General features: G+C 40.2%; 1 protein-coding gene across 2 annotated transcripts in view; it reads left to right on the top strand.

The window, feature by feature from the left end:
* Positions 1-12917, top strand: part of CALN1 (calneuron 1) — a 404827-nt gene extending 391910 nt beyond the window's left edge. For both annotated transcript variants that reach the window (XM_070735234.1, XM_070735235.1), the window contains 2 exons: positions 10137-10290; positions 12020-12917. In XM_070735234.1, coding sequence (XP_070591335.1) covers positions 10137-10290; positions 12020-12147 — 282 coding nt within the window. In that variant the 3' untranslated portion in view covers positions 12148-12917. The remainder of the gene's footprint in view (positions 1-10136; positions 10291-12019) is intronic.
* Positions 12918-13566: the final 649 nt, after the last annotated feature.

Below are 13566 nucleotides of genomic sequence, written 5' to 3'. Positions count from 1 at the left end.
CCTGGAGATAAGAAAGAATTTCCTGACAGTGAGAGCGATCAACCAGTGGAATGGCCTGCCAGTGGAGGTTGTGGACTCCCCAACTTTGGACACTTTCAAGAGGAGATTGGACTGCCATTTGGCTGGGGTGATGTAGGATTTCCTGCTCAGGCAGGGGGTTGAACTTGATGACCTGTAAGGTCCCTTTCAACTCTAATAATAAATAAATAAATAAATAAAATATTGTGAAAAGTCAGGAATAAAAACTCTGAAAAACTCAATGGAAAATCAGGTTTGAACTATTGCCAAGAAATCTTCACGTTGTGTTCCTTTGGCCCACAGATTAGGGCCCCTATTTTTCACTCATTGCAAACCTACCTTAGAAGGGATCCTGCCGTCTCTCTTGGTTGTGAGATTATTCTGAGAATCATTGCAAAGACAACATACATCTTTCATCTCTGATGGATGTTTCCCAAAGATTATTCAAGGAAATGATTAAAATGACCTTGGTAAGAGGCCAAAAAAAACCCACAGTATCTTTTGCAGGAAAGCAGAAAGATTGTCAAAAATTGCTGGAGGGTTTCGATTCACACTAATATTAATTTATAGCACTTTCTTTCGTTCTCTAAGCAAAATTTTGCAGGTCAGTTTGAAAAGATCAGTAATAGGCAAAGATTTATATGATTTGAAGAGAAACCTAACTTGAATGCAAAAGCTAAATATTCATAATGCTCATTACACTAATATTTTAAGATGAAACTAACAATAGAATATCCACTTTTCCTGACCTCCATTTTATACCCAACACTGTAAGGCAGGGGTGTCAAACTTGATTTCATTGAGGACTGCATCAGGGCTGTGTTTGACCTTGGGGGCCCATGTGGGTGTGGCCAGAGTGGGTGTGGCTAACTCAATGTCACTCATGTCAGGGGTGCCTGTCATGGCCCGAGTGCTCTGCCAATGAAAACAGGCTCCTGAGCTCTGTTTCAATTGCGACGGCATCCTGCAACCCTCTGCCAGTGAAAAGTGTAAAGTGTAAAAGGTAGCTGATAAGGCCAAAATAAGGCCGAAATAGATCTATCCTAGTCTCCCTTAATTTTTAAATTCAGCAAATTATGCCGCCCCTCTACGGAGATCTAATAAACAAAGAAACAAACAAACAAAGGAATGGAATGGAATGGAATGGAATGGAAATGAATGGAATGGAATAGAATAGAATAGAATAGAATAGAATAAAATAAAATAAAAAAAATAAAATAATAAAATAAAATAAAATAAAATAAAAAAATAAAAAAATAAAATAAAATAAAATAAAATAAAATGAAATAATAAAATAAAATAAAATAAAATAAAATAAAATAAAATAAAATAAAATAAAATAAAATAAAATAAAATAAAATAAAATAAAATAAAATAAAATAAAATAAAATAAAATAAAATAAAATAAAATAAAATAAAATAATAAAATAAAATAAAAAAGCCCAGGAGTGCCGCATGCAGCTATCCCAAGCTCTATTCTCACTGGCGGAAGTACTGCAGGCCAATGTTTCCAGGACAGCTCTATAGGCCAGATCTAGGTATCCCACCGGCCGGATCCGGCTTCTGGCCTTGAGTTTGACACTCCTGCTGTAAGGCATATAAAGAATAGAAAGTTCTTTAAATATATGAAATAAATACCATGGTGCTGAATTCTTTTTACCAAATTCTGGCAAAATATGTGACAAAAATGCAAATTTTTCACCCACGTTTCTGCAACACTCCGTGGCCTGCACTGGTTGCCGATCAGTTTCCGGTCACAATTCAAAGTGTTGGTTATGACCTTTAAAGCCCTACATGGCAGTGGACCAGAGTACCTCCGGAACTGCCTGCTACCACACGCATCCCAGCGACCGATAACGTCCCACAGAGTTGGCCTTCTCCGGGTCCTGTTGACTAAACAATGTTGTTTGGCAGGCCCCAGGGGAAGAGCCTTTTCTGTGGTGGCCCTTGCCCTCTGGAATCAACTCCCCCCAGAGATTAGAACTGCCTCCACCCTCCTTGTCTTTCGTAAGCTACTCAAGACCCACCTATACCGCCAGGCATGGGGGAACTGAGACACCTTCCCCAGGCTTTTATACTTTATGTTTGGTATGTATGTGTTGTTTGGTTTTAAATGATAAGGTTTTATATGTCTTTTTATCTTTCAATATTAGATTTGTTCCACTGTAACATTGTTTTATTATTGTTGTGAGCCACCCCGAGTCTTCGGAGAGGGGTGGCATACAAATCTAATAAATAATAATAATAATAGAAACATAGAAACATAGCAGTCTGACTGCAGAAAAAGACCTCCTGGTCCATCTAGTCTGCCCTTATACTATTTTCTGTATTTTATCTTAGGACGGATATATGTTTATCCCAGGCATGTTTAAATTCAGTTACTGTGGATTTATCTACTACGTCTGCTGGAAGTTTGTTCCAAGGATCTACTACTCTTTCAGTGAAATAATATTTTCTCATGTTGCTTTTTATCTTTCCCCCAACTAACTTCAGATTGTGTCCCCTTGTTCTTGTGTTCACTTTCTTAATAATAATAATAATAATAATAATAATAATAATAATAATAATAATTATTATTATTATTAATTGGGGGAAGCTTGGATTCACTTAACAACCACAGGGGTTGATTTGCTGTAAAAACTGTTGTATAATGAGGTCCAACTCGACCCAACTTCAAGGATGTAGGAACAGAAATTCTGGTTCCAATTACAGTCGTAAGTCGAGAACTGTAACTGCTGATAAGTGAGACTCAATGACATCATGACCCAGTCTCACTGTTTTGAAAGCCCGAATAGGAACCACAGTGCTGAGCTGTATATACAGTTTGACTTTAACTGTCAGCTAAGTAAGTATAAGGAGTAATATATTACCATATTTTTTTTGGAATTTAAGACGCACCTTAGTTTTGGAGGAGGAAAATAGGAGAAAAATAATCTGCCTACCAGGTATTCATCTGGCTAGTCTTTAGTCTGGTCAGGTTCAGCACATTAGTTTGCTGGTTTTGAGTATGCATGCTTGCTTTTTATCCCATGGTTGGGAATTAAAAGAAAACAGTCTCTAAAACACTTCACTTCTCTCTGTGTGTTCAGAGAGAGACACAGTGAGAAAAGCAGGCCAAGGAAAGATCACTTGGCTAGCAAAGAATGGAAGATTGTTTCACTCACTAGTACTAGTGATGGGCGAACTAAACCCACACATAATTCAGGTCCGTACCGAATTTTGCAGTGTTCGGTATGCCGAACACAAACACGAAATTTCTCCAAAGTTCGGGCAAAGTTCGGGGTCGTGTTCAGCGTTCGGAGCTTTGACGTCATCGGCAGGTTGCTAAGGACGTCAGGGTGATCACCTTGGCGTCCTTAGCAACCTGCCGGTGATGTCAAAGCTCTGCCCCTGGAATCTCTTCGTGGGAGGGATTCCCCGTTCGGGTTCGAGTTCAGGTTCGGTTAAGGTTCGGCCGAATTTTGCATAAAATTTGGCTGAACTTGCCGAACATGAACACCATTGGGTTTGCCCATCACTAATTAGAAACATAGAAACATAGAAGTCTGACGGCAGAAAAAGACCTCCTGGTCCATCTAGTCTGCCCTTATACTATTTTCTGTATTTTATCTTAGGATGGATATGTGTTTATCACAGGCTTGTTTAAATTCAGTTACTGTGGATTTATCTACCACGTCTGCTGGAAGTTTGTTCCAAGGATCTACTACTCTTTCAGTAAAATAATATTTTCTCATGTTTCTCAGGGCTGAAAAAAAGACAGAAGATCAGTTGCTAGCAAAACATGGAAGATTGCTTCACTGTTAGTTAGGGCTGAAAAAAGGCTCAGCTGATATTTGGGGGGAGCAGCAATAAAAGAAGCAGGCAAAGGAAAGATTGTTTAGCTAGGAAAACACTAGCTAAGATCATGTTAGCACCTCATTAGGGCTAAAAATCTCTTAGCAAAACTTATACATTTGGACTATAAGACGCACCCACATTTTCATCCTTGTTTAGGGGGAGGAGGTGTGTTTTATACTCCAAAATATGGTAAGTGGTGTTTCTTCTGCAGCTAGGATAAAGTGACGGACATCTGGCAGAAACCACAGTGGTGTAATGCATCACAATACCATCACACACATTATAAAAAAAATACATATGGGCACCCTTACGTTAAGCTAGATTTCTGGTGACTACATATATACACTTTGGGTGATTACATCAGTGGCTTTGGCAGTATTGCAAAAATGACTTGTGATTGTCCCTTACAATTTATATTTCTAACTTCCTATTCTGTCCTAAAGCTTTGAAATATCTAGGTCAATGCCTCTCAACCAGCATGCTGGCTGGGGAATTCTGAAAGTTGAAGTACATACATCTTCAAGCTGCCAAGGTTGAAAAACACTAATCCAGGTGGTCCCCCAACCAAATCCTCACTGGGGCTGATATTATTTAACGTCTGAGACCAAGCCATGTGTCCATTGAGTTAAGCCCAACTTCTGTGTTGTTTTCTTGACAACAGTGTAGAAGAAAACACCATTTTCTTCTTCTGCAATCTTCCTGATATAGATAACTGTCCAGGAATCCTCTTCAATAAACAGGATTATTCTTACCTTCTGAGAGTGGTTTTGTCAGTTGTTGACTGACAGCATAGCCAAAGAAGGTTGCTTCTAATCTTCCTCCACCAATCAATTGTTCTGTAACTATTCGAAGTTACAAAAATGCCAGAAAGGAAACTTACGGCTGGTCCTCCAAGTTGCAGCTATCGCAACATCCCAATGTATATTTGTAACCTTCCCTGCAAACTTCCAACAGTTCTTTGGGGAAGCCAGCAGGAAGTAACAAGTCATGGTCATGTGACATAGAAACATAGAAACATAGAAGTCTGAGGGCAGAAAAAGACCTCATGGTCCATCTAGTCTGCCCTTATACTATTTTCTGTATTTTATCTTAGGATGGATATATGTTTATCCCAGGCGTGTTTAAATTCAGTTACTGTGGATTTATCTACCACGTCTGCTGGAAGTTTGTCCCAAGGATCTACTACTCTTTCAGTAAAATAATATTTTCTCATGTTGCTTTTGATCTTTCCCCCAACTAACTTCAGATTGTGTCCCCTTGTTCTTGTGTTCACTTTCCTATTAAAAACACTTTCCTCCTGGACCTTATTTAACCCTTTAACATATTTAAATGTTTCAATCATGTCCCCCCTTTCCCTTCTGTCCTCCAGACTATACAGATGGAGTTAATTAAGTCTTTCCTGATACGTTTTATGCTTAAGACCTTCCACCATTCTTGTAGCCCTTCTTTGGACCCGTTCAATTTTGGGTGACATTTGGGTGACATTGTGCTTATGACCCCTGGTAGCTTGCCAAACATCAGCTAGAACTGATTAACTGACATTGTGACTCAGGCATGGTCACATGATGTTCTACTCTATGACTGCATACCAAAAGTGTTGGAGAGGTGCGAGGGCTTAGAGGCAGTATTGGGTTGCTAGCCAGTACAAGCCACACTGCGTACCGGTAGCAAAAATGGAGCTGCACCACAGCAACATTTGCTTCTGCACATGCACAGAAGCAAAAAATTAGCCTAAATCTTGCATGCGCATCCTCTCACAAGATTTTGATTCTTGCGCATGCGACTATTAATCATGAGACTGTGAGTTCGATCCTAGGTAGAGTTAGATATTTTTCTCTCTGGGTACACTTAGATTGTATCTTCTGAGCAAAACTCCTCATTGGCGACAGGAAGGGCATTCAGCCATTAAAACTCTCTACTAGCTCCATTCAGTTGCCCAGACTCCAACCTGCAAGAGATTATGGAGTTATTAATAGATGATGATGATAATTAGAAAAAGTTTTATCAGTCCCAATTTTAATCAAGAAATGAGGAATATTTGTATAGTATTTTATCTCTGGCAGTGGGGATGTAACCACCATCAAGCAGTTCTGGCTGTAGCCACCATATACCTTGTATCAGGTATGCCCATGTTACACCAACACTCCGCAGTCTGCATTGGTTGCCGATCAGTTTCCGGTCACAATTCAAAGTGTTGGTAATGACCTTTAAAGCCCTACATGCCATCGGACCAGAATACCTCCGGAACTGCCTTCTACCGCATGAATCCCAGTGGCCGATAAGGTCCCACAGAGTTGGTCTTCTCCAGGTCCTGTCAACTAAACAATGTCGTTTGACAGGCCCCAGGGGAAGAGCCTTCTCTGTGGTGGCCCTGGCCCTCTGGAATCAACTCCCCCCAGAGATTAGAACTGCCTCTACCCTCCTTGTCTTTCGCAAATTACTTAAGACCCACCTGTATCGCCAGGCATGGGGGAACTGAGACATCTCCACTAGGCTTTTATATTTTATGTATGGTATGCGTGTGTTGCATGGTTTTTTAAATGATGGGTTTTTAACTGTTTTTTAATATTAGATTTGTTTCCATGGTAACATTGTTTTATTGTTGTTGTGAGCCGCCCCGAGTCTTCAGAGTGGGTCAGCATACAAATCTAATAAATAATAATAATAATAATAATAATTATTATTATTATTATTATTATTATTATTATTATTATTATTATTATTGTCGTCGTTATTATTATTATTATTATTATTATTATTATTATTATTATTATACCTTGTTTCAGAAAGTAAGAGCACTCATCACAGCTTCCAACCCTCCAGATAACTTGAAAACAACTCCCATTCATTTATGGCTGTTTTCATCTTTCATCCAAAAGACCAATACAGTGATACCTTGTCTTACAAACTTAATTGGTTCCGGGACGAGGTTCTTAAGGTGAAAAGTTTGTAAGACGAAACAATGTTTCCCATAGGAATCAATGGAAAAGCGATTAATGTGTGCAAGCCCAAAATTCACCCCTTTTGCCAGCCGAAGCGCCCGTTTTTGCACTGCTGGGATTCCCCTGAGGCTCCCCTCCCACCTCCGGACCTCTGTGTTTTTGCGATGCTGTGATTTCACTGAGCCTCCCCTCGCTGGGAAACCCCAGCTCCGGACTTCCATTGCCAGTGAAGCGCCCGTTTTTTGCGCTGCAGGGATTCCCCTGCAGCATCACAAAAACACGGAAGTCCGAAGGTGGGGTTTCCAATGGAGGGGAGCCTCAGGGTAATCCCAGTAACGCAAAAACGGGTGCTTCGCTGGCAACGGAAGTCTGGAGGCGGGGCATCCCAGCGGCGGCGGTGGGTTTGTAAGGTGAAAATAGTTTGTAAGAAGAGGCAAAAAAATCTTAAACCTCGGGTTTGTATCTCGAAAAGTTTGTATGACGAGGCGTTTGTAAGATGAGGTATCACTGTACTCTATTTCTGTTTTAAAAGATACCCTTTGTGCAACTCAGAATTCTAAGTAATAATTACAAGGGCTTTTTTTCCCCCTTAAGTTTCCTTTTTGTGACTCAATGAAACCTATACTACAATGCCAAAGAGCGCACTCACCCAACTAGTTCACCTGCACAGTCACTACTAAAAATAGCAGTCAATCAGTTGCTAAAGCTTTGTCCTTTATCATCCACAGTTGACAGTGATGCCCACCTGACTGGCTGGCTTAGCAAGTCATAAGCTGCGTGATTTACAAACTCTGCATTCATTTTCCCTCACATCTGGAGTTACTATAAAAAGCTAGTGTCATCTGTGACAGCCACAGTCCGTGAGCTGTTTTTTTTTTAAAAAAAAAGCTTCTGCTCACACTTCCCAGTGACCGATTAGATCCCACAAGATTGGTCTCCTCCAGGTCCCATCAACCAAGCACTGGTGACTGGTGGCACCACAGGGAAGGGCCTTCTCTGTGGTGGCTCTGGTCCTCTGGAACCCACACCTTTCTGGCCTTCTGAAAGGCTTAAAAACATGGCCAGGGGGCTGTTGAGTACCAACACTCTGCTCCAGTCAGTACTGATGAATGATATTTGTTTATTAATTGGATTTTTATGCCACCGCTCTCTGAGGACTCGGGGCAGTTTACAGCATATAACAGAACAATATATAAGGTCCTAAATCCAATTAATTTAAATTTGGAATCTAAAAAAACCAGAAAGCCATAAAAAGACAATTATTCCCCTTCACTCAAATTACTCTCAACACATTCATCATCATCATCATCATCATCATCATCATCATCATTATTCAGATCATGGGGATGTTGAGAATAGTCCTTGGTTAAGTGCAAAATTCTGAAAATTAGAGAAAAGAAAAGATGAACTTGAGGTGAAGAGGTTTTAGTATGCTATTCAGAGTGTGTAAATTAATTAATTACATCACATCTGGAATTGACCGGAAGAGATGGATGCTTTTCTTCAAAGTGCTAGAAGCAAAATGGGGGTGTATGCCATTTCTCTGGAGAAATTAGTGTTATATTGCATGATAAACTGTTTTTTTAATACTGGAAACCTGACCCTGAGATAAGAAGATGTTTTGAAGTAAACCGCCTGTTATTTTAGAAAGAATTATAACTCCATGGTTTAGTCTGTGAGATTGGAATGCATTTTGCATGCCGGAGCTGTAAATGACAAAATCCAATGTGGAAGGAAAAATAAAAGAAATGTTGTTTTGAAAATTACAAGCCTGTAAAGCTCATATTCTTGGAGCAGTCAGCCAGATCCTAGTCCAGGTCCAGAACATCTGTTATATTTATAAAGCCTCGGGAGCCTCTGGATGGCGAAAAACAGGCCCAACGGGCTGTTAACCATCCAGTAGGCCTGTTGTGTCCATAATTTACCATCCTCCAGCTCTGGAGGCTTTCTTGAAACCTCTGGAGGGCAAAAAACAGCCCAACAGGCCTACTGGAAGCCCGGAGGCTTCAGTGAGGCCTGTGCACATGTGTAGGGGGGAGGGGGAAAGGCATTGCATTATGGGTGTGGGCACGACACGTGCACTATTGCAAAGAAGAGACAATTTCTTCATGGGCATATATCTCTTATGAATTCGGGGAACAGATTTGAACCAAGCGCAAGAACATTTGATAGCATAAACTCTTTATTTATTTATTTATTTGTTTGTTTGTTTGTTTGTTTGTTTGTTTGTTTATTTTGTCCAATACATAATACACATTGAAGAGAAAGATATGTAATAATATAAGTAAAGAAAAGAATAGAAGAAAAGATATAAAAGTATAGGTGAACATATTTGAAAGGAAGAAAAGATGAATGAGATAAGGAGAGACAATTAGACAGGGGATGGAAGGCACACTGGTGCACTTAAGCACACCCCTTGCTGACCTCTAAGGAACCTGGAGAGGTCAATTGTGGATAGTCTAAGGGAAAAATGTTTGGGGTTACGGGTTGACACTACTGAGTCAGGTAATGAGTTCTACGCTTCGACAACTCAGTTGCTGAAGTCATATTTTTTACAGTCAAGTTTGGAGCAGTTAATATTAAGTTTGAATCTGTTGCGTGCTCTTGTGTTGTTGTGATTGAAGCTCAAATAGTCATTGACAGGTAGAACGTTGCAGCGTATGATCTTGTGGGCAATACTTAGATCGTGGTTTAGGCAACGTAGTTTTAAGTTTTCTAGACCTAGGATTGATAGTCTGCTTTCGTAGGGTATTCTGTTTCGAGTGGAGGAGTGAAGGGCACTTCTGGTGAAGTATCTTTGGACATTTTCAAGGGTGTTGTTGTCCGAGATGTGGTATGGGTTCCAGATAGATGAACTGTATTCAAGGATGGGTCTGGCAAAAGTTTTGTAGGCTCTGGTGAGTAGCGTGAGATTGCCAGAGCAGAAGCTGCATAGGATCAGGTTAACAACTCTAGAAGCCTTTTTGGCTATACTGTTGCAGTGGGCTTTGGCACTTAGATCATTTGATATTAGTATTCCAAGGTTTTTACTGAGTGGGTGTTGGCTGTGAGGTTTTGTTTATTCAGTTTATATATGAGGTTCGGATTCTTTTTGCCGATGTGGAGGGTAGAACATTTGCTGGTTGATATTTGAAGTTGCCATGTGCTAGACCAATGTGAGACAAAGTCGAGGTCTTTTTGGAGAGTTGAGTGTTGTCCGTGGTGTTGAAAAGTTTTACATCGTCGGCGAAAAGAATACAGTTGCTTGTGATATGATCGCTTTGCAAAAGTCAATATAAATCGCATCAATGGATTTTCCTTGATCTTAACTCTGACTAAATTCTCATTTTTTCCCCCCAGTTTGACATGCAACGGATAACACTGGAGGAGCTTAAACACATCCTCTATCACGCTTTCCAGGATCATTTAACAATGAAGGACATTGAAAATATTATCATCACTGAAGAGGAGAGTTTAAATGAGAACTCTGGTAATTGTCAAACGGAATTTGAAGGTGGGTTTCTGCCATACATATAGCACATAAAATGATTTGAGTTTCTTCTTCCTCGTAGAGCACAATGAATAAGCTTTAAAAAAACAAATCAGATCTGTTACTCAGGCACCAAGGTTGCAAATCATAGATTGAGGTCATAGATTGCATGAAGCCACAATGTTTATGGCTGAGCGTGTTAACTAAACCCATTTAGTGTGTTTGATAAACTGCACTCCTTGGCCAAGATGATAGGACTAAGCCAAATGCGGTTTATTTCACAAATTATTTAAATCATGGCTTTGCACAACATGTGGACCTAGCAGTTGAGGAAATTGTCAGGATCTACTGCCATCGTGTGGCTTAGTGCTTCTTTCCTTCTGATTTTCTTTTGGAGAGTGTTTTTAAAAGCTATTTTAAAAACACTCTTGGAAGATATTGGTCGCTTGGTGCTCTTTTTTGTCCTGTAGAGTTTTTATTATAAAGCAAAGTTAACGTTATGAGTCACATTAATGATCCATTGCACCCAAGAATCCAATAATTCTTTTTTTTTTTATTTCAAAGGGTTCTGTTTTAGGATTATTATAATACATAATAAAAGGTTTTCAAGAAGAGACTGGACAGCCATTTGTGCAGAATATAACACCGCTTGTATAGGGTTGCCTGCTTGAGCAGGGGGTTGGACTATCTATCTATCTATCTATCTATCTATCTATCTATCTATCTATCTATCTATCTTCCTCTATCTATCCATCCATCCATCTATCTATGTATCTATCCTCTATCTATCCATCCATCTGTCTGTCTGTCTATCATCTATCTTTCTATCTATCTATCTATCTATCTATCTATCTATCTATCTATCTATCTATCAATCATTTGATTTGTATGCCGCCCAACACCCAAAAGATTCTAGACGGCTCACAACAAGAACGAACAGGTATACAATATCAATATTAGAACAGCTTATTCTGACTCAGTCTTCCATTCTTCCGAGGTGGGTAAAATAAGGACCCAGATTGTTGGGGGCAATATGGTGACTCTGTAAACCGCTTAGAGAGGGCTGTAAAAACACTATCAAGCTCAACAACAACAACAACAACAATTTATTAGATTTGTATGCCGCCCCTCTCCGAAGACTCGGAGAGGGGCGGCATATAAGTCTAAATGCTATTAGAATAGCTAAAAAGAGAAACAATTTAAAACCCATGATAAAATCATGCATAACTAGAAGACTAGAAGGTCTCCAAGGGGTGGGTTTCTCATAAATTCCCTACTGGTTTGGAAGTGCGTGTGTGTGTTACATCCAGGTACTGGCCCTCTACACATGCGCAGAAGCCTTTGCCCATGTGCAGAGGGTTCGTCGCTAGCTGTTTTCAGTAAGGACCCGAATTGTGCGAGTTCGGTTTGCCCATCACTAGTTAAAATGTAATATTGCAGGCTGACTCTGCCCACTGCCAGGAGTTCGATCCTGACCAGCTCAAGGTTGACTCAGCCTTCCCTTCTTCCAAGGTCATTAAAATGAGGATCCAGATTGTTGGGGGCAATAGGCTGACTCTGTAAATCACTTAGAGAGGGCTATAAAGCACTGTGAAGCCATATATAAGTCTATGTGCTACTGCCGTTGCTATTTGCTTCCCCTTTTAGAGACAAATTGCTCAAAAAAAGAGTCTCTGTTGTTAAAACAGAAATAATTGATTTTTAACTTTTTAACTCTTTCCCCTCCTTTCCCCCCCCCCCTTCTTCTTTTTAGTGCATTCCCAGAAACAAAACCGACAGACCTGCGTGCGGAAGAGTTTAATATGCGCTTTTGCTATGGCCTTTATTATCAGCGTCATGCTGATTGCAGCCAATCAAATCCTCCGAAGTGGCATGGAGTAGCCATAACACTGTGAAACAAGTGATCCACGCATGCGCATGCTGCCCGGTGAACTATCTCCCTGATCAACTTTCAAATCAACGGGCAAAGGAGAGAGAGAGAGAGAGCGAGCACGTGTGAACGAGAGCGAAGTTTAAGAGGGACGGTTCGACAAGGAAATTGTATCCGGCAGCATATCTGTAAATCAACCATATCCTCTTGGCAGGGACATCAAAGGGCTGTCTTAATGCTTTAATGGGTTTTTTTTTTTGTTTCCTAATGCAATAAAAAAAAGAGAAAACCATAAGCCCTGAATTATATTTTTGATGTGGTAGCAGTAGATGAAAACAAGGGATGCATTGTTCAAGTCTCAACCCTGGTTGCGTGATAGGCTTGGCCAGGACACTTTCAGCTATCTAAGTGTCCATATCACCACCACAATTTCAAGACTATGATTTCTACAATTTTCATCAGACTTCAGGGTTTTCGATTCAAGTGTCGAAGGAGCCGGTGAAAAAACCCGTCTCTGGCGACATGAATATGAGTTGGAGCCGGTTCAGAGAACTTTTGTTCTTCATCTGCAAGACATAAGACTGGTGCAGCATTTTGTGTTTTCAAACCAGTGCATTCCGCTCATTCCTGCTTTCCCATCGACCCTTTCACGTAAGGAAAATGAAGTTATGCTGGCCATTTCACAAAAAAGCCAATGCAGAGTCTTCCTATCCTATTTTTCCAACAATGCTGTATAAAAGCTATTGGGCGCCTTGGTCCAATGTATAAATAGCTTCATATTCAATGTCCAGTCTCTATCAGTCTTATTCAAATCTATTTTATACAAAGGTTTCCAAACAGAATTTTGGAGGTCGCTCCCACGCTTCCTATCTAGCGCATTTTGCTACAACGATCCTAGAGGTAAATGATAGACTGTATGTATATGGATTATAGTGTGAGTGTTTAAAATGGATTGAGGAGGTGCTAATTGTCTTGAAGCCTGGTGTGAGGTTGTTCCTGCTTTAGGATGGACAACTCCGTTGAGTTTTTCAAATGAGAGCATGGATATATAAGACTATAAAAGCCTTAACTGCCAAGATGATGATAGCTCAGTCAAACAGTAGCTGGGAACAGCTTGAGGATATGTGATAAGGAGAGGAAATTGTCCTAGCAACAGGTGCCAGAATATATCTGCCATACCTTTGGTGTCCCACCCAGACTATGTGGCTGATATTGTAACTCATGTGACTTTCCTCTGATTAAGTTCCCTCAAATGAAATGATGCTTCTTCTGTCTGTGGAGTTATTGCAAATAAATTGCAAATAAAACCGAGGTGGGCCAAGTTTGAGTTGACCTCGGTTTATACAGGGTGTGGACAAAAAAATTGAAACACCTTGAAGCTCTTCCATGGAATCCAGATTTGTGAAGCTCCCTTCGAACCGTTTTTGTGG

This window comes from Erythrolamprus reginae, chromosome 1, assembly GCF_031021105.1.
Source record: "Erythrolamprus reginae isolate rEryReg1 chromosome 1, rEryReg1.hap1, whole genome shotgun sequence".
In the NCBI taxonomy this organism is placed as follows: domain Eukaryota; kingdom Metazoa; phylum Chordata; class Lepidosauria; order Squamata; family Dipsadidae; genus Erythrolamprus; species Erythrolamprus reginae.
The sequence above is the reverse complement of the archived record's forward strand: the minus strand, read 5'-3'. Positions and strand labels throughout refer to the sequence as shown.